Below are 24,930 nucleotides of genomic sequence, written 5' to 3'. Positions count from 1 at the left end.
AGCCAACATACTAATTGAGAGTGAGTATCACTGTCTCTGTTTTGTAGGATATGTATGATGAACTTATGATGACCATAGGCTCCCGGCGGAGTGGTCTGAACCAGAATCTTGCACTGAAGAGTCAGTACGAAAGGGCCCTGCAAGATCTGGCTGACCTGCTCGAGACTGGACAGGAGAAGATGGCAGGTGACCAGAAAATCATTGTGTCTTCCAAAGAGGAAATTCAACAACTACTTGACAAACATAAGGTAAAGAGAAAGAGAGGGGGAGAGAGAGAGAGAGAAAAAATAGTTGTGAAAGCATATTCTTAGTTACTGATATGTATCTACATGGTAAAACCCAATATTAATCTTTTATGAGTCCCTCCTTGAATAAATTACTCTTCAAAATGGTCAACAAATGTCTCTTCAAACCCATAGACATTAAATAGCACAGAAAAATTATAGAGGATATGTTCCTCTAATTCTGTAAGTTGAATACAGAGGCATTTGGTGGCTCAGTCAGTCAAGCATCCGGCTCTTGATCTTGGCCTACTTCTTGATCTCAGGGTCATGAGATTGATCCCTGTGTTGGGCTCTATGCTGGGCGTGGAGTTAATTAAAAAAAAAAAAAAAAAAAAGAATAACAACAGTCCCAGTAATATTAGCCAGGCTTTTCTTCATCATTTACTGCAACCAAAGGGAAACTTGGGGACTTTCTTCAAAGTGCCTGGCTTCCCTCTTAACTCTATTTTGATTTGTCTTTGGGTCTTTTATGCCCATTTATTCATCTAGTTCTGAGTATTCTCTCTGCCTTTCTTTGTCCTGGGTAGCAGCTGCTCGCCACGCCTTAGGAAAGCAGAGCTACCTACTCAGCTGTGGGACTGGGTGTCTATCTCTTATGTCCATCACTCAGCTCTTCTGGCCTGTAAGCACATGTTCCTCTGGTTGCTGTAGGATGAGTCCTTTAACTATGTGATCAAACTAGTAGGCCTGAGATTGCCCTATCAATATGTGCCATAGCCAAGCTCAAGTTAGAAACCACACCTTCGTAAAGGAATGCCTATTTAATGTGCACACACAAACATTTTTAGACTACAGAAAGATTAGGTTTGCCAATTCAGAAACCCAAACTCCTAGACTGTAGGAATGTCATACATGGAAACTTTGAAAATCTCACTGGGTTGTAGATAGTTAACATTCTACCATTATGTAGCTCTGTAATGGCTTGTAAAGGTGAATTTTTTTTTTTTTTAGTTTTACTTCTTGCTATTTTTCCCAGAGATTTTTGTCCAAAACTTTGTGATTTATTAAAGCCTTATCATTTAGCTTTGAAAAGATTCCTTTAAAGTTCACAGCTGGTTTCCCTCAAATTTTGACAACAGAAATAAAATATCATACTGAGTTATTCCAGAGAGGAAGCTAGGATCAATGAGTATAAATAACAGAGGAGTAGGCCCAATAGGTAAAGCACTCTAAAAGGAATAGGCTGCCATTGAGCAGACAACTTTCCTGGCCATGAGAAGACCATACAACATCCAAGGCCATTAGGGGGAGATTGGGTTGTAAAAAGAGTATCAGTTTTTGGTGAATGTTGGACTAAATGACCTCCAAGTTCTCTTCCAACTTCAAGATTCTATGATACAATAATTGTCAGTTAAAAAAATGAAGATTCTGGCTTCTATTGACCAGACTATTTTGGGAGGGAGAGGTCTGCAGTGACCTTGAACATGTTCTATAGACTGAGTCATTCAGTGTCCTCATCCACCAAGTGGGAAATAAAACTACATACCTCAGAGAAGTGTTATGAGGATTAACTGCATTTGTCAGTAAAACACTGGTAGAGTTTCAGCATATCGTCTGTACTAAATATTGTTATCAATTTGCAAGTCTTCAGCTCTACCCACAGTGGAGAGAACAGGAAGTCGGATAATCCCTGTCTCCCTCCTCTGGGGCCTTCTACACATAGAAAATAACATTTGAAAACACATTTGTAGGACTGTCCAAGGCCTGTAATTCTGTTTTGTGTAGGTATAATGAAAGGGAAATTTAAAACTGTATAATACCCATTGGTACATGTCAAGTTATGCTTGGCAATGAATATTGGAGCACAACAAATGGGAACTTGGAAAAGTAGAGCTCAAACCCAACCATAGAGGAAGAAAAGTTGTGAATGTGTGGAATGAGGACATCTTAGGAAGTATGGAGTAAAGCCAGAGGCTGAAGATGAGGGACTGGGAGCTAATGTGTCCAGAGATAAGGAAGGCCAGTTTGCATGGTGGAATTAGTGAGAGTCTCCCAGATTGTACAGGGATAAGTCATTTAGAGAGCAGAGGGCTTTTTTTTTTTTTTTTTTTTTTTTTAGCAGCTGGTCACATCTGTTGTGGGGTTGGAGTATCTGCAGCACAGCCTGTGTAGGTGCACATGAATGGGGGGACGAGAGGCCAGTGAGGAGACTGGAGCCCTGTTTGGGCAGGAAGCCATGAATACCTATGTGAGGTGGGGGTGAGCAGGGATGGAAAGATGTTGCTCATGTACTGAATTCCATTAGCTTTCACATCTGAAGCAGCTTTTATTGTAGGTGGTATATGTGTGAGTTGCTGACCTCTCTCTATCTGAAAAATTGCAGGAATATTTTCAGGGCCTGGAATCTCATATGATCTTGACTGAAACACTCTTCAGAAAGATAATCAGCTTTGCAGTCCCACAGGAAACTCAGTTCCACACAGAACTGATGGCACAGGCTTCAGCTGTACTAAAACGGGCCCACAAGAGGGGTGTGGAGTTGGAGTACATTCTAGAGGTGAGACTGTTGACATAGCACCTTCCCTACAGCAAACTTAACCGCAAAACACACCATTAAGGCAAGACATATTTACCCAATTGACCTCATATAACTTTGGAATCCCCTCAGACTCAGCATCATGTTTTGCCTTGTCCCACTTGTATTTCCTATTTGTATTTGGATAAGAGCTATGCCATACCTTGAGTCAGCTAGATTCCCTGAATACTGACTTCAGGTAGAGCATGACCATGTTTGGGGTTTCGACAGTCACACTGAAAAACTGCCAACCTTTGCTTTACATTATTGAAAACGACTTCAAATAATTTTTACAAAGATTTTCCAGTTTCAAATAAAATAAAAATCAGAATTTCGTAGTGACTGGTTTGGGATTTCTCCTTATTAAAATGTCTACACCATATATTTATATTTCTTAAATGTCTGTTATAGCTTTTTTTATTTGTGAATGTAATGTATTTACTTCGCTTTAGTACATGAAGTAAACATATCCTTCCCTTTTACTTAAATCATACATTGTTACTGTGGTAATGATAAAACCATGCATATCAGGTGCCTACTGTGTTCCAGGTGCACTGCATCCAATTATTCTGCTAAATCCTCATGATGAACAAGATAGCTATTATCCTTTTGTTTTTTTAATACTGTAAATGAGGTTTAGAGAAGTTTAGTGACTTGCCCATATTCATCAGCTGGTTGGTTGCAGATACCAAAGCCTGTGCTTTTCAAGGTCACCATCTGATTACCTGCTTCAAAGCCATCCTTTGCTTCCCAGAGCATCTCAACACAAACATGTCCAACACAACTTTAAAGAGAATCTGTCAGATGCATATTTTGTACACAAAAAAGTACCACTGTTCCTTAATGAGGATTCTTTAGCTCACTGATTGATACTATGTTTGTAGACATGGTCTCATCTGGATGAAGACTATCAGGAGCTCAGCAGACAGCTGGAGGTGGTGGAAAGTAGCATCCCGAGTGTGGGGTTAGTGGAAGAAAGCGAGGACAGGCTCATCGACCGGATTGCACTTTACCAGGTCAGCGTCCAGTGGCATCTTGGTGTGAAAAGTACCCATATTTTCTTTTGAAACTTTCCCATGGTTTTAACAGGACTCTAAACAAACTTGCAATCAAATATTTTATTAAGCACTTTTACTTTTATTTGAAGCTACTGACATTGTTCAAAACAGATTTTAAGTGTTTTCTTTATAATAGAACATAAGAAAACTCTTTTTTCTTTTCTTTTTTTCTTTCTTTCTTTTTTTTTTAATGAGAGAGCTCTAAAACCAAGCATTTTATGTGGTATATACTGGTGTCACAATATCCTTAACTATAACTTGATAGTTTTAAATGTACCTGAAGTTACTACAAAGAAGAAGATGACAACGATGACGGATGACGACAATGACGACAATGGAGAAGATCTATACTTAGATATAGATGAGCTATCTCAAATTTTCTAATCTTACTTGGGTGCAAATATTTGAAGTCTGACTAATGGAGCAGAAACATTATGGACATCAGAGGAACTAGAATTCTTAAAGAGAAAAATTGTATCATCCAAACATTTAACCCACTATTTTTAATCATTTTTAGCACTTGAAATCCAGCCTTAATGAATACCAGCCCAAATTATATCAGGTATTAGATGATGGGAAACGACTGCTTATATCCATTAGCTGCTCAGATCTAGAAGGCCAGCTAAATCAACTTGGAGAACACTGGTTAAATAATACCAACAAAGTGTCTAAGGAACTTCACAGATTGGAAACAGTATTGAAACACTGGACCAGGTAATACAATGACTACTAGACATCATTTTAGATTAACGCTACAGAATCTTTATAAGGCTCCTGGGTATGGGACTTTAAAAAGACTTGATCCCTTTAGACACTATTCTCATATTTTAAAAAATAAAGGCAAAAACAAAGTCTCTAATTAGATTCTTATGTAATTGTATAAACATGTATTAGAAATAGGCAGGGAAGCAAGTGCCTGATACACTGTATCTTGGACCTTTGATCCTGCCTTGCCTTTTGACTGTATATGAGTGGTCACAGTAAAATCTTAGGAGAAATAGAAGGAAAGTGTGTTTGAGAAACTAAAGTTTCTCAAGGGCAGTAGGAAGTATGCAAGAAAGTGGAGGTTGATTTTACATAATGAAATACTCTATTTCAGTGCCACCTTTATTTCCAAGAACTTTTAATAGTCATCTAATATTTTATAAATAGCCTCAATGTGAAGGAGTAGGAGAAAGATATATGTATATTTTTACATTCAGCTTAGAAATGAGAAAGTTGAAACTTGCTTACAGTATAAATTTGAAGAGAAATTGACAGTGTGAATGCAAGACATTTATTCTCCCAAACCTGTTGCATCTCTTGTTTTAAAATTGGCATTGCTGAATAACATGGGTTAACAGAAGAGATGTATTGGATGTTTACTTAATAGGCTCATCAATATAATTACAGATATCAAAGCGAATCTGCAGAACTTATTCACTGGTTGCAATCTGCAAAAGACAGGCTAGAATTTTGGACTCAACAATCTGTGACAGTCCCACAAGAACTGGAAATGGTCCGTGATCATCTAAATGCCTTCCTGGTAAGCCTAAGAATCTAAAGCACTTGATTCAGTTTTATATACTTAATAAGCCAAGCTATAGAGGGTATGTCAGTGTTAACTATGTATGGTCAATAATTGCCTCATCAAAGTAATTTTCAAGGAATGGCTTTGTTGTTGGCTTTCATTCAAGGCAATGGTCTGCTTGCTTTTGTTTTCCTCTGGAGTGCTTAACATAACTCTCAAGAGGTAAAGAAAAATTGTTTATGCAGTAAATGGTTCTCTTTCCTTAAATTAAAGGTCTGACCATTTAATCCTGGTTTGAACGTTGCTACTTCTTTTAGGAGTTTTCCAAAGAAGTGGATGCCAAATCTTCTCTGAAATCGTCTGTCCTCAGCACTGGAAATCAGCTTCTTCGATTAAAGAAAGTAGACACAGCTGCCCTACGTTCAGAGCTGTCACACATTGATAGCCAATGGACTGACCTGCTGACAAATATTCCAACTGTACAGGAAAAGCTCCATCAGGTATAAAAATAATCATAGGTTTAAATCATAATAATTGATTTAAGCAATATTAAATGAAAGGAGTATTAATCTGCTTTTACTTCCAAATTTAAATCAGCTTTGTCATGGACATCTTGACTTTTCTCTCTTGGATTGTTCTGCATACTAAAAGTGAACTGCTCTACAAAGCCATACCTACAGATTTCATATCTTCCAAGGAGTTCTTTACTCTGTGTGTGTGTGTGTGCGTGTAGTAGAACCTTCACCTGGCCTTATTTAAACTTTTTTGTTTTCTCATGAGTAAAACATGGGTGACACTTCCCTCATAAAGTGGGTAGTTATGAGGATTCAATCACACTATATAGAAAAGACCTATAATCTCACCTACCATAGAACAACTGGCATTCAATAAATGTAAGTACTTCCCTTATCTGGAAATACATTTCTCTCCCCTAGATCCCAGACAGTATATGTTTATCTCTCTTTGATATTCATCATTCTACCAGGTATAATACCTGTGTTTAATGCCTTCTTACCCTCCTAATCAGCAGCTATACACATCCAGGGGGCAGGAAACAGGTCACATCTATCTCTATATCTTTCTGCACCACATAGAAGTCCATAAATATTTTAAATTATTGCTTTTGTTTCTCCAAATCATTATAATAAGTATCTACAAAAATGTATGATAGATTAAGTAAGATTCAGAATTCTAAGTATATTTTAGTTAAAGAGTAAGAAAATTGGCTATGCTCTTAGGAATAAATATCAGAGTGCCAAAAATCTAGAAAATGATAGTTTGTAGTGTGGTATTTTTCTTTCTTCCTTTAACATTCCTGAGTCATAATACACAGAAATTTTTACAAGATAATTAATAAAATACATCTGTTGAATGTTTTGTAGTTAAGTTTTTTTAACTCATAAAACTAGCTATAAAATAAGAATAATATTTTCTTCTTACTGGTATTTTGATTAATTAGTTAATGTTTATACAATGTTTATAGTATCGGATGTCAAGTAAACATAAGATGACTATTATTGTTCAGTGTTTGCCTGATATTTAGTTTCAAGTTTCTAATGAGGTTAAGATCCAAAGATGTCATTAGGAATCATTATCTCAGTTGGACATTAATAAATATTAATGTAGGGGTTTTAGGTTGGAAGAATTTTGGTTTGAATTTTAACACTTGTGTCTTATTCTGTCTCTTATTGGGCAGCTCCAAATGGATAAGCTGCCTTCCCGTCATGCCATTTCTGAAGTTATGACTTGGATTTCTCTTATGGAAAATGTTATTCAAAAGGATGAAGAGAATATACAAAATTCAGTAGGTTACAAGGCAATTCATGAATACCTTCAGAAATATAAGGTAATGGAACTTTTTTCTAACTTTTCATATTTTAAGATTCTTTTATCCAAAAGAACTCAAATTATGGACATCAGATTTTGGAGTATATGTTTCATACATAGTGACCAGAGAGGGGTACAAGGGTAAGGAAATTGCCTCCCTAGTTGTAGACCATAGAAAAGTTGTTGTACTAGGAATAATTTTGAATATGATTTTGTGTCATTTAAATAATCATAAAAATGTTATAATTTATAAACATGTTTAGTGAGATAATACAATTTATCCATTTCTACATCCTCTACCTAAAAATATATACATATATTTACATTCAGCACATTAATAAATTGAAAATCTTATAAATTCAAATTCGTATCAATATATTTATAAGTTCAAAATTTATAGATTCAGGATGATCATATATATATTCAACTTCTGATAATAATGAGTTATATAAATATATGCAGTTTGTGCCTCCTGGCTAAATCATGGAAATGATAAAATTCATCTTTTTTTTTTTTATAAAATTAATCTTAAGGTTACTTGAGGCTTTCCAATTCCTGATAAAATATAAGATATTTATATGCATAGCCTTGTTTTCTTATTTTTATCCCTTCACTTTTCAGGGTTTTAAGATAGATATTAACTGTAAACAGTTGACAGTTGATTTTGTGAATCAGTCTGTGCTACAAATCAGTAGTCAGGATGTGGAAAGTAAACGCAGTGATAAGACTGATTTTGCTGAACAACTTGGAGCCATGAATAAAAGTTGGCAAATCCTGCAGGGTCTAGTGACTGAGAAGGTAAGCCAAGTGGCCTCTGCTGTCCATATTTACATGAAAATGCCAAGAACAGTCACATTCTGTAAAGAAGACTCATTTCACAAGTTGTATAGCTACACAGGGCACATTGATATTTCTGCAGGGGACACCACTGAATCCTGTTGTTCCAAATATTTACTTTTTCATTATTTTCTCTTATATATCATCTACTCTTTACCTGTTAACATGTTGTTTTATTTTTTTAATTGCCTCATGGGGTGCCTGGGTGGCTCAGTCAGTTAAGTATCTGCCTTTGGCTCAGGTCATGATCCCACAGTCCCGGGATGGAGTCCATATCAGGCTCCCTGCTCCATGGAGAGCCTGCTTCTCCCTCTCCCTCTGCCTGCCACTCCCCCTGCTTATGCTCTCTTCTCCCTCTCTCTCTCTGTCAAATATATCAATAAAATCTTTTTTAAAAAGATGCTGCTTAACTTCTTTTGCCTTTCAAGTTGACTTTTTTACTTACTTATCAATACTAGTCACTGATTCACACTTTATAAGATTCATTTTTTAATCATATATCCAATAAACTATATTGTAAGAATTCTTAATTTAGAGGGAATAGCGGCTTGAGTAATTGGAGGAAATAGTGGCTTGAGTTTAAAATAAAATTGCACATTTCATTTCATTATGTTTGTTCAGATCCAGCTGTTGGAAGGCTTATTGGAATCTTGGTCAGAATATGAAAATAATGTACAAAGTCTGAAAACTTGGTATGAAACCCAGGAAAACAGACTAAAGCAACAGCATCGAATTGGAGATCAGGCTTCAGTTCAGAATGCAATGAAAGACTGTCAGGTAACTTGTCCAGGTGGCTGACATGCATAGGTCACAGTTTTATGACCCTGGGAGTTGAGAGTTAGATACTGAAAGAAGTTTTGTTCGGTAATGAGTTTTTCTGATTATATATGAGTTTGTAGAGTTTTTTGTTAACTATTATGTTCTTTCACCTATTTAAAAGAATTTGAAATTATGAGAATTTTGAGATACACTTGTAAGTAGAATGCTATGAACCCCTCTATACTGATCATCAGATTTAGTAATTATTAAGATTTTGACATATTTGCTTGAATTATTTTTAAATATTTTATAGTGAATCCCAGACATCATGTCATCTTATTTCTGCATACTACAATACACATCTCTAAGAAATGGACATTTTCTTATATAATCATAACGTCATTATCACCACAAAAATTTTAACGATAATCCCGTAGTATTATTCAGTGCTCAACTCATAATACTGTTTCCTCAGTTTTCTTTGAAATGTCTTTTTTTTTTTCAGTTAATTTGCTCACATAAGGGTACAACAAGGTCCACATGCTACATTTGTTATTGGATCTCTTAAGCCTCTTTAATATTTCTTAATACAATTAACTTGCTGCAGAACCTGTAGACTGGCCTCAGGTTCTGGATGAGCCTTGGACTTCATTTAAGATGTTCTTTACCTTGCTCTTTTCCCCTCTGTATCTCCTGTAAAGGGAAGTTAGCACCAGAAACTTGATTTAATTCTGTTTTTAGCTCTGAGGAGCAGAGTACTTCACAGGTGACACCATTAATTTCTCCCATGTCCCATGGGAAGCATTCAGCAGCATATGCTTGTTCTACTATTAGAAGAATCTCTGGTTCAGGTGGAGTGAGCACACTCTAAATGTTTTCCAGTGACTTCAGAACACTTAACATTTGCTTAGGTATTCTTGTGAATTACAAAAGAAATATGAGTCATTACAGGTAATGCTATAGTAAAATTTTTAAATAATTCAATAACTTTTAATGTACAGATTAGATGTGACTATTCTCTGTAGTATTTCCAAAGAACAATTGAAGACTCAGCTATGAAATAGTTCTACAGAAACACTTTTCCCTAAATCTTGTTTTCATATTGTAGACTCCAAAAGGAAAGGCCTTTCATAATTATCTTCCTTCCAACAAGCATTTTTTTTTTCCTGGGGGCACCTGAAAAGAGAGATATATTTAAGCTCTCAATCAAAGCTTTTCCATTCAGAAAAGGAAGAGCAGATGCTCTTGTGCCGGGCTGACAAGCTAATGGATTGTAATTTCCAGAGTACATAAAAATGACAAAGAAAATAATCATATAGAGAAATACCTTGAAATTTTATTTTTTAAATAAATTTATTTTTTATTGGTGTTCAATTTACCAACATACAGAATAACACCCAGTGCTTATCCTGTCAAGTGCCCCCCTCAGTGCCCGTCACCCATTCACCCCCACCCCCCGCCCTCCTCCTCTTCCACCACCCCTAGTTCGTTTTCCAGAGTTAGGAGTCTTTATGTTCTGTCTTGAAATTTAAAAAAAATGTTTCACATCAGAAGATGGGCATATAAAAGACTGAAGACCAAAATTATGCATCACCTAATCTTACTGCATTTCCAGTTTTCCAGGGGCCTGTAGTATTTCTAATTTGGGCCATCAATTTTGTATATCTAAATGTACAAAAAAATCCAGAATTTCACAATTTTCCTTTGAGGGATGAAAAGTCAGACCTCTTAAGCTTCTAAATTAAAATGTTTCCACCAAAGTTAAAAGATCATTTAAGTGTTAGCATTAGTAACATTACTGCTTCTTTGTTATATCATTGTGATAAACCTTACTGTTAAAAGTGAAACAATACATTAAATTTTCCTTTTTTCTACATTCTCTACTACTTTTTCTTACTATTTTTTCTTCTCTTTCCTGTACTTTTTTTCTGCCATTTTCTGTTTTGTTTCTTTTCATGACCATGTCTTCTATTTAACAGAGACAATACTATCGAAAATATAGCAGAAGCTTGGCCAAGTTTCACAGAAGGTCACACCAGGCGTCAGGAGGGAAAGCTTGAAATGTCGTTTAGAGAATTTCACACACAATGCCAATTAGATATTTCAAATTTAATCTTTCTTTATATTTTGAAACAAAGAACCGAATGAATGTAACCCACACAATTATTTTGGGGCATCACATAAAAATCACAACAGCTTAATGGCAGGTTCTATTTGGCAGTACCACAAACCTAGATAAAAATTTATTGTCATTTTTGAGAAATTGTTCCTCTGGACCAAAGTGTGAAATTCAAGCCAGCAGACTTAAATCGGTGACTGGATTTAAGCTTATTTTCTTTAAAACATCTTGAATATTTTCCCACTTTTTCAGAGGTGATTTATTAATTGAAACCAACATAAAAATAATATTTATGAATTAACTCAAGAATAATTTATTAGAGCAAAAAAATGTTAGGTTTGGCTTTTTTCTTCATTGATCAGAAACAATTATCTTTTAATTATTGAAAGGAAAGAAAAACACAATTTCATTTTGGACAAAGTATATATTTCAGTCAGTCTTGTTTCCTTCCTGGGTTTTGCTTTTATGCCAGCATAAGCATGCAGGCCATTTTAGAGATGTGTTTTTAAGTAATGGATCATTCATTTAATATTGCTCACTAAAAAAGTTACCATCTATGGATAAATAGGATAAATTTAATTTCAATGGCTGGATTTTAGAATTATATTAAAGACTTGTTGGAAGGATTATTTATGGTTAACCCTTTAAAAAAGTTGAGAGAGAAATCCTTAAATAGTAAAATTAATTATGTTTTCCATATTGCTTAAAGGACCTATGACTCTGGTAATCACCATATTCATTCTCTGATCAATTAAAGCTGTCAAAATATTGACAGAATTATGATGTAGAAATGAAAGCACAATATTAAAAATAAAAACAATCTCTTCAGGCTACTAATTGCATGAATTTTCAATTAATACATCAAGAAAAAAATAGCTTTATGATAATTAAGGAGAGAAAAATAAATAAATTAGTATTGACTCATGGCTGATGACCAAATAGCTGAATAGACTAATACTATCCTGCATTTGCCAAATTTTTAACAGCTTAGAAGACATTTCATGTATATTATTTAAGAATTTTCTTCACTTTAAACTCCAGTGCGTACAAATCTACGTATCTAGTTCTGGAGATATACTTCTGAACGTAAGCATGCAACCAGGCTTTAATATATGGCTTCTCACATCAGCCGCATCTGGAACTTACATCCTCTCCACAGGTCACATCTGGGGACTCGCTTCCAACACTGTGCTAGGAGTCAGTAGACCCAGCAGGCTTGGGTTCTAATCCCTTCTCCAGGCTTCACCAGCTCTATAATCCAAGACAGGTTATATGACTTGATCTCCCACTTATTCATCCATCCAAAATGAGCTTTCCAAAGTTTCAAATGACATTAAAATATAAACTAGGGTTATAATGTATGGTTAAGGCTGATCTCCTCAATGTTGCCTCATTGCATTTTCTTTTTTGAAGAATTCATACTGACTGTTATAAAAGCATATGCCCTCTAAAAATAGGATTTGATTCATGAAAAAAAAGCCTATAACCTTTCAGAATTATATAGAATCAGGGAAAAAGGAAGGCTAAAAGAGATTCTGATTTTCTGTCAGAAGAAAGAGACCCAGTAGAAGTTTTTAATTTAAAGAGGCACATCTTAATAGTAGCAGAAATGTAACTAAACTCAGATACCGAGAATACCATCCTTTTACATTTCATCCTGTGGCCTAGGACTATGTAACTTTTCCCACACCAAGATTCATGAATTTAAGAATATAAATCATGTTACCATTTCCCACATATATTTCTTTCCTTCTTACTTCCTGAAAAAAAATTACATGTTGCCTTGTCTTTATTAGGTAATCAAATTTTACTTTTTAAAAGTTATGCTAAAAAAAAAAGTTATGCTAATTTCTCTTAAAAGGCTGTTTTAAAAATTTAAATGTAGGAACAAGTATTGCTGTGGAGACCATCTCCCTAGAATGATAAATTTTTTGGATTAGCAAAAACTTGGGGGGATATGGGGCTGTAATAGCTCAATTTCAGTGTACAGAGTTCCACAATAGAACAATTTAAAATGACTATTTTTAATCTTTCAGGATCTAGAAGATTTGGTTAAAGCAAAAGAAAAAGAGGTAGAGAGAATTGAGCAGAGTGGACTTGCTTTGATTCAGAACAAGAAAGAAGAAGTCTCTGGCATTGTCATGAGCACGCTGCGGGAGCTGAACCAAACCTGGGCAAATTTAGACCACATGGTAATATTGCTTGCAGAGACCTGACTCCAAGGCTGTTTTGTGTCCAAACATGTCATGGTGTTTTGGTTTTCTGAAAATAACAGTAAATAGTTACAGAATTTCTACATGATCTCTTTATATTAGGTCTACTTCGTTAACCTCTTCCTTATTTTATTTAAGATTTTTATTTATTTATTTGAGAGAGAGACAACAAGGGGAAAGGCAGAGGAGGCCGACTCCTCACTGATGAGCAGGGAGCCTGATACAAGGCCCTGTCTCCCTACCTGGAAGATCATGATGTGAGCTGAAACCAATAGTTGAATACTTCCCTGATTTAGCCACCCAGACACCCCTATTAGACTTTTTTTTTAAGTCTAGCTTTGGATATTTCCTATAATAAACATTATTATGAACATTCTCTCTTGGCAATCTCATCCATTCCCACGTCTATAGGTACTGTCTAGGTACAGACAATTCTCAAATGTAAATCCCCAGCCTGGATTTCTCTCCTAGACTATAGATACAGACAGAGGCAGAGAGAGAAATTCAATTTATAGACAGCTCCTCTTGCATGACCAGTAGACACCTCAAACTCACATGCCCAAGCCAACATTTGTTCTTTCCCCACAAACCTATGCTTTCTGCCATCCCAGTTAATGACTGCTCTGCCTGGTTGCGTAGGCAAAAGCCAGAGTCATTCTTCACTCCTTTCTCTCATACCTCACATGTGATCCATCAGCAGTCTTGTCAGCTTTCTTTTCAGCACAAATCAAGAATCTTACCCTCCCCCCATCTCCATAGCCTACACTGGGGTATAAGTCAACATCACTGCCGGCCTTGATTTTTCCAGTGGCCTCCATGCCAGAGAGCTCCTGTTAAATGGAAACCAGGTCACACCACTCATCTGACCAAACCCTTCCCCTGCCCCCAGTAGCTTCTTGTCTTATTAAAAATGAGGCCAAAGCCTGGTGAGGGCCTGAAGGCCCTTAGGACCTGGCCTTCTATGGTCTCTCCAACGTATTTTCTGCTTCTGTCCCACACATTCATTTTGCTTCTGGTCTTTCCTAACTCTTGAACTCAATCGGCACATTTCACACTCAGGGGCTTTGCACTGGCTCTCGCCTCCACCTGGAACACCTCCTCCCACGTATCCGCATGGGTTTCTCCCTCTCCACAAACTTTTTCAAATCTGCTCTCTCAGTGAGGGCTTTCCTGTTGGCTTTGTTTTAAATGATAGCTTCCACATCCCTACCTCGTACTCCCTGAAGCCCTTCTCTGTTTTGCCTTTATTATTTATCAACTTCTAACAAAGTTTTCAGCCTACTTGTTTAAATTTCTCTCATTAAAATGTAAGCTCTATGAAGACATTTGATAAATCTATGCCTAATGGAGTGCTGAAGTCTCCAATAAAAAATATGAATAACAACAAATACTGCTCTGCACACACCTGTGCGAGTACTTATCATGGCAGTTTGCAGAGATGAGAGCTAAGGCACAAACAGGTTAAGTGACTGGGACCTATGGCATACAGCAAACAGCTCCTTACAGTCTATCTACCTTTCTAGGTGCAGCCTTCCAGGCTGTCCTTACCTTATCTTTAACCCAGTTTTAAATCTGTTTTACTTAATTTTATGCATTCTTATAAATCATCACAAATCTTGGAAATAATTTACTATGTAAATAAATTAAGTGGTTCTTTCACAGAAACATCTCATGAAAAGCAAGTGAAAATAATACACAGAAGAAATAGACTATTTAAAAACTCTGATTACTCTCCTGGCTTTATTTTCATGTCTGCCCCTGACTTGCATAAACTAAGTAAGCCCTCACCCCTGTCTGCACCTCGAGGCTTTGTACCATTTCTGAAACAGCACTTTCATAGTCCTTTGGCCCGTTAGGTAGTAGTTTGATTGGTTTCAGCATTTTTTATTTATATTAAGAACAAAAGCAGAGAATGTAGATATAAACTAATTTATATTATCTCTTTCCTTAATTATGGCCATACTTCTACCTTATTCAAAATATTACATTTAGAAGATTAAGAGTGCCATTCAAGAAGTCCAAAGTAGATATCTTTCCAAATAACACAGACCAAACAAAGAGCTTAAATTTTCTGTTGCAGATAAGTCTAGGGAAAGGATGTTCTTAAATGTTTTGTCTTAAGATATGAATTTGAGTGTTGGTGTGTGTGTGTTTGTGTGTGAACATGCATATGTGAGATTAAAAAGAGAGAAAGAGAGAGAAAGGAAATGAGGGAAGAGATAGATAGATTTTTATTTCATTTTTTAGGACCAGACTGCCTAGATTCAAATCTAGGTCTCTCATATTCCAATAGTATGATCTCAGGTGATTTTTATGGCCTCTTTGAGCCTCAGTTTCTTAATCTGTAAGATGGGGATAATAATTATACCCACCTCGTAAGGTTGTTATATGAATTAAATGAGTTAATGCATTTAAAACAATAATTTAATATATTTCCTAACTGTGGTGTTAAATATATTAATCTTTTATCACCTGTATATTATATAGATATATAGAATACATATTGTGTATATTTACATTCAAAGGTTGTATGTTACTTTTTTAAGCATTCTAATTTAGACTGAGTGGTCAAAAATTCACAAAAATATATAAATTTCAGTGTTTCTATGTCTTTCTTTTCAAATCTTTCTTTTCTAGTTTATTTATAATGTCTGAAACCTGATGAAGTTCTTAAATATTAATGTTTCCATCAATTCAATATGAATTCCATCATTTTAAATATTTAAAATTTTAAATATTATGCGATTATAAGAAGCATCTGCCTCTTTCAAAAGGTTGGGCAATTAAAGATACTGCTGAAGTCCGTGTTTGACCAATGGAACAATCACAAGGTGGCCTTTGATGAGATAAACACCTACCTCATGGAGGCCAGATATTCTCTTTCCCGCTTCCGTCTGCTGACTGGCTCTTTAGAAGCTGTACAAGTTCAGGTAGACAATCTTCAGGTAAGGAATGAAGTTAAACCATCTTTAATATTCCTTTTAATTTCTGAAAATAAAAAAGCAAACATGAACAGCATTCTAGAATATTGCTGTATATCGTTTGCATTTAATTATTTTTAAATACGTAGAATCAATCCTACGTGCTTTATTTGTAACTTAAACTTGCCTATAGATACCAAATTTCTGGATTAGTTAATATATAACTAAATGATTTTTAAAATTCTATTATAAAAATATCCACTTAAATGCATTTTATAAAATGATTTCACATCTAAACCAACCTCCTTGATCTCGTTGCTACTTTTATATCTTCCCTTTCTCTCTTTATCCTGCTTCTTCAAGAATATTCTAAGGAAGTAAAAAGAAAACAAAGAGAAAGATAGCAAAAATGGTAAACTTGTAAACTCTTAAGTTGTTTTCTTTTTGTTCAGCATAGTAACAGTGGTCTGCCTGATTTGTACACATAAGCCTCTATTTCTAGCACTTACTGCTTGGTTTCCTGTCATACAGAATGACATCGCTGCTGTTGACTCTGCAGAGCACTGTCTCCTAACTCAGGCCACTGCCTTCAAATCAGCTCCAGCCCTCACCCTCCTGCACACTGGGCACTGATTGGGCACTGTCACCTATGGCCACTCTTTCTCCCTGGCTAATTCATGCAGACTATATGATACAAGATGGGCAGCATAGGCCCTCAAGAGATGAGTTGCCAGCAAGAGCCCAGCATGTACCCTCCTTACATCAATCCCTTTCCCTGGCTTGGCAATGAAACTTTATATGTTGCTGACCTCATACACAGACTCTCTGATCTGCAGGGAACACCTTTTCTTGGGGTTGGGTAGAAAGGAGGAAGGATAAAAAATACATATATTTAAACCTTAAACAATTGTTGCATATATTGAAAATCATTAAAATTTGCTTTGCAAATACTAAATTTGAAAACATATTTTATAACTTTGAGGAGATTAGAAGTACTTTTTAATTTAGCCTAGTCTGTATTTAATACCAGCACATGCTATCTTTAAGATCTGAAAGGATTTTGATTTGATAGCAATCAGATATTGGTGTTAAATAAAACTGTATTTTTTTTAAGATTTTATTTATTTATTCATGAGAGACACAGAGAGAGAGAGAGGCAGAGACACAGGCAGAGGGAGAAGCAGGCTCCATGCAGGGAGCCCGATGTGGGACTTGATCACAGGTCTCCAGGATCACGCCCTGGGCTGAAGGCAGCGCTAAACCGCTGAGCCACCTGGGCTGCCCCAAAACTGGATTTTTGTAGCCTCTGTCACCTATAGAGTTTTATTAAGAACTGAGTCTAGCACCTCAGCAATATTTCCTTCAAGACCTTTCGCTAGTTTTTGGTAGAAGACTGGGCCAAGTCTATAGCCTGTCTAATAAATGCTCTTTGCAAGGAAGAACACCCAAAGATAGAATTTATAACTGATACTCAGAAAAGCCATGACTTCTTACGGTCTATTTATCTGAAGTTTCTGGTAGAACAACTCTAGGTATGTAATAAAATGGAAACCTGGGTTTTGACTCTGAGTAACAAAGAGAACCAGTGTGACAGATTGCATGCATACCACCACCATAGCTTCCTACTAGGTGAAGGACAAGGACACTCATGTGAGCTTTTCCAGCAGAATTCCAGATGCCACTGTAAGAAGATTTAATTTTAAAGAATCCCTTTTCACACTCATAAGAACAAAATTATAGAAGAAAAAATGGCTATCTAAAGAAAATATAAAGCATCAGAACAAAGTTATGGCTTATATATTTTTATGTATATATTTGTGAAAACAGCTATAAATTCCTTTTAAACTTGATTATTAAAATTTATTATCTTGGCATGTCATCCGTAGCACTTTTTTTTTTTTTTTTTTTTTTAATTTTGGGGCAGAATCTTCAAGATGATCTGGAAAAACAGGAAAAGAACCTACAGAGGTTTGGCTCTATCACCAACCAACTGTTAAAAGAGTGTCACCCACCTGTGACAGAAACTCTTACCAATACATTAAAAGATGTCAATATGAGGTATGGAACATGCTACTTTTACACTGCTATACATTATTTATATCACAGTGTTGTTATAAATAATGATACAATTAAAATTTGCTGGCATTTTGAATTCAAGCTGTATAGATTCTATTAATGTTTCAGTTTTCACAAATGAATTTAAAGTAACTGAATGTGGTGAAGAGCCTTAGAAAGAGATTACAATTGCTATATACCCAAAGATTGACCTCATTTTTGCCCCTGAAATACAAGTGGAAAATACTACATGGCAAAATTATGTCTAATAGAAATGAGACACCCCCCATTATTTCCATATTCACATAAAGCAGGATCATGAAAAATAAAATAGCAAATAACAGCATTTGGTGAGGGGTGTTAATCTGCCCATGAGTGTTGGCTATTGTTTCTAGATGGAATAATTTGCTGGAAGAGATTGCTGAGCAGCTGCACTCCAGCAAAGCCCTACTTCAACTCTGGCAAAGATACAAGGACTACTCCCAACAGTGTGCTTCTACAGTTCAGCAGCAAGAGGACCGAACCAATGAGCTCTTGAAGGCAGCCACTAACAAGGACATTGCTGATGACGAAGCTGCTACATGGATTCAAGATTGCAATGTATGTTTTCCCCCCAGGCTGGTCTTAGACTCTCTCTCAATTTCAGCAAGGCTAGTGCTGATGTGTGTAAGCTTTTAGTACAGTCTCAGTATGTGGGACAGCTATCCAAAAGTTGTTTTTAAGTATCAGAGTCTGCTAGGTTTTCAGAACACTGTTGCACATGTATCAGATTTAAGTGGTCCCTCCCACTGTTTTTAAAGAGGAGTTGTTTTTGCATTTTTCCAAATAGCATGCCATCCACATGAAGATTTAGGTTATTTGTTTTTACACATTTGGTCAATATTAAGATATGAGAGAGTATGGAAAATAATGTACCTTTTAAAAATCCACTGTGAAAGGTATTACCTATTTAAGTCCATTATCTCTTATGTAAGCATCACACATAATTATTTCTTCTAAGAACTTAATAAGAAGTCTTTCTCTCCTGATTTACTGGTATGCTTCTTTTTAATAGCTTTTTAATATTTATCTTTTTCTCTGAAGTTGCCAATAACCTACTTTAGGTTTTCAGAAACTGTTCTCTTGTTTCACCCATTACATGGTTCCTACCATGTGTCATTTGTCCTGATTTGTCTTTATTTTAATGAACTTGTTTCAAAGATCTCCTTGTAAACTTTCCCAAATCGGTTTATTAGGCAAGTTATAAAAAGCATATGAATTTCAACCTATTGTAATACTTTAACGTGAATACTGAATAGTGACTTTAGGGCTGAAGTTTAATATTTACAGTAAAGATAACATAATTCTTTTCTCACCTCCTTCCACATAATTTATTCTTACAAGATTTGTCATTTTCAATTTTCAATCCTCCTGAGTTGATACATACACACTGGTTTTAAGGGGTAATACTCCAAATTATCTCTCTGAATTTGTCTAAGATCTATGTCAAGGTCAAAGCTGCCTTTTGTTTTTCTACCTCTCATGGGAGTCACTGTTCAGGGTTAACAGGCTCTACCCTTCCCACCATGTCTGGTGGAGCACCCTCAACAGGTAGAATAAGTCATTTGTCATCTCTTAGTGATAGATGGAAACCAGAAACAGGGAATTTCCATTGGTTACATTTTGAGCATTTAAGAGTGTCCCACAAAAGGTGGAGACAAGAGAAGCCATAGAAGAAAATGGAGCAACAGTATGCTTTAATCCCTGCTCACCAGGGCCATTGTTGGGGCTCTATGCTCCACTGAGATAGGAGGGTCTGTCGCAACCACTATAATGCAACCATGCATATGAAAGATGCTGTTGACAAACTCATCCCCTGTGTGTATAATATTAAGCAGAAAAAGGTCAAATGTAGCTCTGTGTATTTTGACTTGATATCAACTACATGGAAAGATAGGGGGAAAAAATGCCCAAATGTTTCCACTTATTGGGTCTACATGAAGAAAATGTTTCTTCCTTTTATGTATGTTTCTCTGCATCTCCCCCAGGATCCTACAATGGATTTCTTTGGCTTTTATTATAAGGGTAATACATATACTTCTAAAAATGATAACATATCCATTTTTTAAAAAATCAGATTTAATTCTTCATTATTTTTCTGCAGGTGTAAAGGTTATTTAGTGTAGTAATTTGACAAGTAAGAATTAACTATTTCTAGATGTGTGACCTTTTGCTGATTATCAGTTTAAGGAGTACACTCACCATATTGTTTCATAATGGGCATATTTTCATCATCTGTAGGATCTCCTCAAAGGACTGGGGATAGTGAAGGATTCTCTTTTTGTTCTCCATGAGCTGGGAGAGCAGCTCAAGCAACAAGTGGATGCTTCAGCGGCATCAGCCATTCAATCTGATCAGCTGTCTTTGAGTCAACACCTATGTGCCCTAGAACAGGCTCTTTGCAAGCAGCAGACTACATTACAGGTATGTTACAGAGCTCATAATAGGTATGTCTTATAAATTGATTTTCTGTAATATCTGAACCTAACAACAGGAAAAGAAATTTTTTTCATCATTAAGACAATACCTCTTTCAAGACCAAAGAATTAAAAAGTAAATGAACTTGGAAGTTCCAGTGAGGACAAAGGAAGGTGGAAGTCTTTAACACTATTCCTTATAATGTGATTTTTGCCCCTAAAGCAATGTTTCCTTCTATGGTACTGAGTGAAATATGTTCAACTAATAAACAGTAAGTGGCTTTAGTGTTGACATTCTTGTTTATATAACAAGTTTTTGCCAAGAATCAGAATATATTTCTATTTGGTAGCATATTTTAAAAATAACTTTAATTAGTTAATTAATAAATGGAATATAAGAGTAATTCCAAGTTTTCAAAAAATTACATTAATAAAGAGAATAAAGGTTAAATCATATAGTCTTATTTCTTTAGTTATTGCTTCTTAAGGATAGCAATTTGGCACAAGAATATGAAAAATAATTTCAGCATCCAATTGTCCTTTCACTAGATATCTAAATACCAGTTTTCTTTTATGAAAACAAAAGGTTGGAGTTCTTGACTATGAGACCTTTACCAAGAGTTTAGAAGCATTGGAGGCCTGGATAGTAGAAGCTGAAGACATATTACAAGGGCAGGACCCTAGCCACTCATCTGACCTCTCAACCATTCAGGAAAGGATGGAAGAACTTAAGGTAAATGCATTCAAAAGCTAGGCCTAAATCTTCTTTTGTGCCCCAGATCTTAAGGATTACTCACAACTCCTGACATACGCCTACTTTTTATTGTGAACTTCCAAAGAAATCCTTACCTGCTCTGTTTTCCTGTAGCGAGCACATGCTGATTTCACACCCTATGATGGGAGCCCAGCCAGGAGCAGTCCTAGGATTCCAGCTCACTCCTCCTTCCCACCTCTCATCCCTGCCCCTGCGTAGTAGGTCACCTTCTCCTTTGGAGCCTTTGAGCCTCCCATCTCCATCTATACCCTTATCCTCTCCTAGGCAAGTCCTCTATTTCTCAGACCCCACCAATAGCCTCCATAGCCTTCTGTATAGCATCTTTAGCCCATAGTTGCCAGAATGATCTTTTTCTTTAAAGAGTTTTACATAATTATGAATTATTTTAAACATTCAGTAAATAAAATGATACAATAGACATGCCAGTTTTATCATATTATTTCTGTTTAAAACTCTCCACAGGTTCCCATGGTTCTAAGGGTGAAGACCAGTGGACCTGGCTTCCATCTTCCTAAGGATCTTGTCTTCCTCCACTAGTCATCTCAGTGTCCATCACAGTGCTTCCTAGCATCTGTGCATATAACATTCTTTCTTTCTGGAATTTCTTTTTTGTCCCCACCAAGTCCCTTCCCACCAAAAGGAATGAACTTTTGGTCATTTTGTTCAATGTCACTGTCTTAAGAAAGCTCCACCTTTTGATTATGGTCAGGCTCCCCAGCCACATACTTTCATAGCATACCGTTTTTCTTCTTCAAAATTTTTTCATACCATTTAATTACCTTTGTGTGATTAGGTGACTACTGTTGTAGAATAGTATTATTGGAATAGTATCTTACTGTCTGTAGGACCCATGAGAAGGAGCCCTGTATATCAGTTTTGCTCACTGCTAATATCTACCCATGGAAAATCTTCCATCTAATTGTTATGCTTTCAACTTTAGCAGTTGGAAAGATTTATTCTGTCTTTAGGGTAATGAGCCTATTTCAGAGCATGCAAAGAGAAAACACACACAGCCAAAGGTGTCCTGCCATTTCCCCCTTTCTATAGCCAATTTCCTAGCTGGAGTTACAGTTCCCTCCCCCACCCCACCCCAACCCCTGAAAACCAGAAAAGACAGCTTTGTCCTGTGTTTGAAGGGGGGGAAGAGCTCTGAAAGCACAGACTGCTTTGTCAGTTGAGTCTTACCAACTTTGGGATTGGGGCCAAACACCTAAAATTGAAGCTGCTGGATAATGTGTGGTGACTTCAAAACTCAAATGGAATCAAATTCTATCTTGCAGGCACTTAAGGGCTCTTGTTTACCCAGCTCTGCTGCTTACTAGCTGGGTTGCCATGAGTAATTTATTTACCATTTCTAAACTCATAAGGTTGGAATAGTCATGGTACTTACCTTAGGGGATTGTTTTGGAAACAAAATGAGTTATTACCTGTAAAGCTCTTATAAGAATACTTGGTTCATAATAAGTGCTCAAGAAATGTTAGCTGTTGCTATTATAAATGGTTATCATTATAAATGTTCTTACTGATATTAGGTAATAAAGAGCAGATTAGCATAGAGAAATGGAATACAGAGTAGGAAATATGCTTTTTCAGTCATCAACAGAACTTTCATCCATCGGCAAGTAAGTAATACACGTAAACTACTAAACATTCAGTGGAAACAAGTAAGCTGTAGCAGCAGTGGCAGTGACAGCAGTGGAGCTTGTTAGGAGACAAAGCTCTATTTGCAGATCTGAGATTACAAATCAGTGGCTTAGAAATGTAGAGACTTCTTCTCCATGCACTTTAAAAGAACTCTGCCTTTCCTGACCATAGTGCTAAACTGGCTTTTAAATCTTGCTTTCAGGGACAGATGTTAAAATTCAGCAGCATGGTCCCTGATCTAGACCGTCTAAATGAGCTTGGGTATAGGCTACCACTGAATGATAAAGAAATCAAAAGGATGCAGAATCTGAACCGGCGCTGGTCTCTGATCTCCTCTCAGACCACAGAAAGATTCAGGTACATGTCTGGGCCATTCTGATATATCAGGAGAAATAAGTGCATGGTTTGTGCATGTTTATCAATCTTTCCAGTGATATTCACAAAATTTGAAGTAGAAGTGGAGAAATCAAATTGTGAAGTGGGTTCCCATGCTTGATGTGCTAAATATTGTTTTAACAAAAAAGAAAAACTCTTTTACATAATATATTAAAGATACATACATAATTTTATCATTTTGAAAACTTACCATTTTATTTTAAGGATTTTCTTTATTTATTTGAGAGAGAGAGCATGTGAGAATGAGAGAGAGAGAGAGAGAGAGAGAGAACACAAGTGGAGGGTGGAGGGAGAGGGAGAAGCAGACTCCCAACCAAACGGAACCCGATGCAGGGCTCCATCCCAGGACCCTGGGATCATGACGTGAGCTGACAGCAGATGCTTACCTGACTGAGCCACCCAGGCACCCTGAAAACTTACCATTTTAAACTTTTTTTTCTTAAAAATTTACTACCTAACATCAAAAGCTTCATGGTGGTCAAATTAGAATTGCAGGCAGAGAATATTTATTTAGTGTAGTTTTATTGCTAACATTAGAAGAACAAACAACAATATAATCATTATTCTTTTCCTTTGTTCTGTCAGTAAGTTGCAATCATTTTTGCTACAACATCAGACTTTCTTGGAAAAATGTGAAACATGGATGGAATTCCTGGTTCAAACGGAACAAAAGTTAGCAGTAGAGATTTCAGGCAATTATCAGCATCTTTTGGAGCAGCAGAGAGCGCATGAGGTAAGTTATGTTGGTAGGTTAGTGGGGTAATAAAATAGTTTTTGATCCTTGAAAAATGCTGCACAATGCCATGGGGAGGAGTTCAAGCACTATATTTTGCGTTGAGTCTGCTCAGGTGTAGTCATTGTTTGCCTTCTTTCTTAAGCTTGAGGTTTTCATATGTTAATTACAAAAATGTGGTCCTATTCTTTGTTTCCTTAGTTGGTTTTAAAAATGTGGTGGGCTTAGATATCCTGCAACATATACAGCCAGAATTGTGGTAAAAGTCTATTTACAAGGGAGGGGGGGCGGGGAATCAAGGGTATGTGTGAAAGGAATGCAGAAATAGACAATTTTCAAATTAGTTACATACTACATTAATCTTGCCAAGGCTAGTTGCTAAAGAGATTGTTTTGATCAGAAGTCTTTGATAAATGAAAATTGTGTGTTACGTAAAAAACATGTATATATTTTATACTTGGAGCTTAAACTACCAAATATCTCCAAGAGTACCTCTTTTTTTTTTTTAAAGATTTTATTTATTTATTCATGAGAGACACAGAGAGAGAGACAGAGACAGAGACACAGGCAGAAGGAGAAGCAGGCTCCATGCAGGGAGACAGATGTGGGACTAGATCCAGGGTCTCCAGGATCACACCCTGGGCCGCAGGTGGCGCCAAAGCGCTGCGCCACCGCGGCTGTTCTCCAAGAGTACCTCTTGATCAAATTGCATTATAATTATTTCTTAAGAAACACTGAAGAGAGAACTAAATACAAAAAGCAAATTAATTAATTTGCATTTCATCTCGATTTTGCTGTTTACTGGTATAACCACATTGGGCTGTATGT

The 24,930-nt window shown here is 36.2% G+C and overlaps 1 protein-coding gene across 20 annotated transcripts in view; it reads left to right on the top strand.

Annotated features, from left to right (window-relative positions):
• SYNE1 (spectrin repeat containing nuclear envelope protein 1) overlaps positions 1-24,930 on the top strand; it is a 449,600-nt gene that overhangs the window by 337,749 nt on the left and 86,921 nt on the right. For all 20 annotated transcript variants that reach the window (XM_072828127.1, XM_072828137.1, XM_072828100.1 and 17 more), the window contains 17 exons: positions 48-248; positions 2,608-2,781; positions 3,684-3,815; positions 4,375-4,571; positions 5,250-5,382; positions 5,685-5,867; positions 7,064-7,213; positions 7,816-7,992; positions 8,653-8,808; positions 12,946-13,101; positions 15,897-16,067; positions 17,968-18,101; positions 18,494-18,698; positions 20,379-20,561; positions 21,141-21,287; positions 23,176-23,330; positions 23,955-24,102. In XM_072828127.1, the coding sequence (XP_072684228.1) occupies positions 48-248; positions 2,608-2,781; positions 3,684-3,815; positions 4,375-4,571; positions 5,250-5,382; positions 5,685-5,867; positions 7,064-7,213; positions 7,816-7,992; positions 8,653-8,808; positions 12,946-13,101; positions 15,897-16,067; positions 17,968-18,101; positions 18,494-18,698; positions 20,379-20,561; positions 21,141-21,287; positions 23,176-23,330; positions 23,955-24,102 (2,802 nt within the window). The remainder of the gene's footprint in view (positions 1-47; positions 249-2,607; positions 2,782-3,683; positions 3,816-4,374; positions 4,572-5,249; positions 5,383-5,684; positions 5,868-7,063; positions 7,214-7,815; positions 7,993-8,652; positions 8,809-12,945; positions 13,102-15,896; positions 16,068-17,967; positions 18,102-18,493; positions 18,699-20,378; positions 20,562-21,140; positions 21,288-23,175; positions 23,331-23,954; positions 24,103-24,930) is intronic.

The sequence above is a fragment of the Canis lupus genome, chromosome 1 (assembly GCF_048164855.1).
Source record: "Canis lupus baileyi chromosome 1, mCanLup2.hap1, whole genome shotgun sequence".
In the NCBI taxonomy this organism is placed as follows: Eukaryota; Metazoa; Chordata; class Mammalia; order Carnivora; family Canidae; genus Canis; species Canis lupus.
The sequence above is the reverse complement of the archived record's forward strand: the minus strand, read 5'-3'. Positions and strand labels throughout refer to the sequence as shown.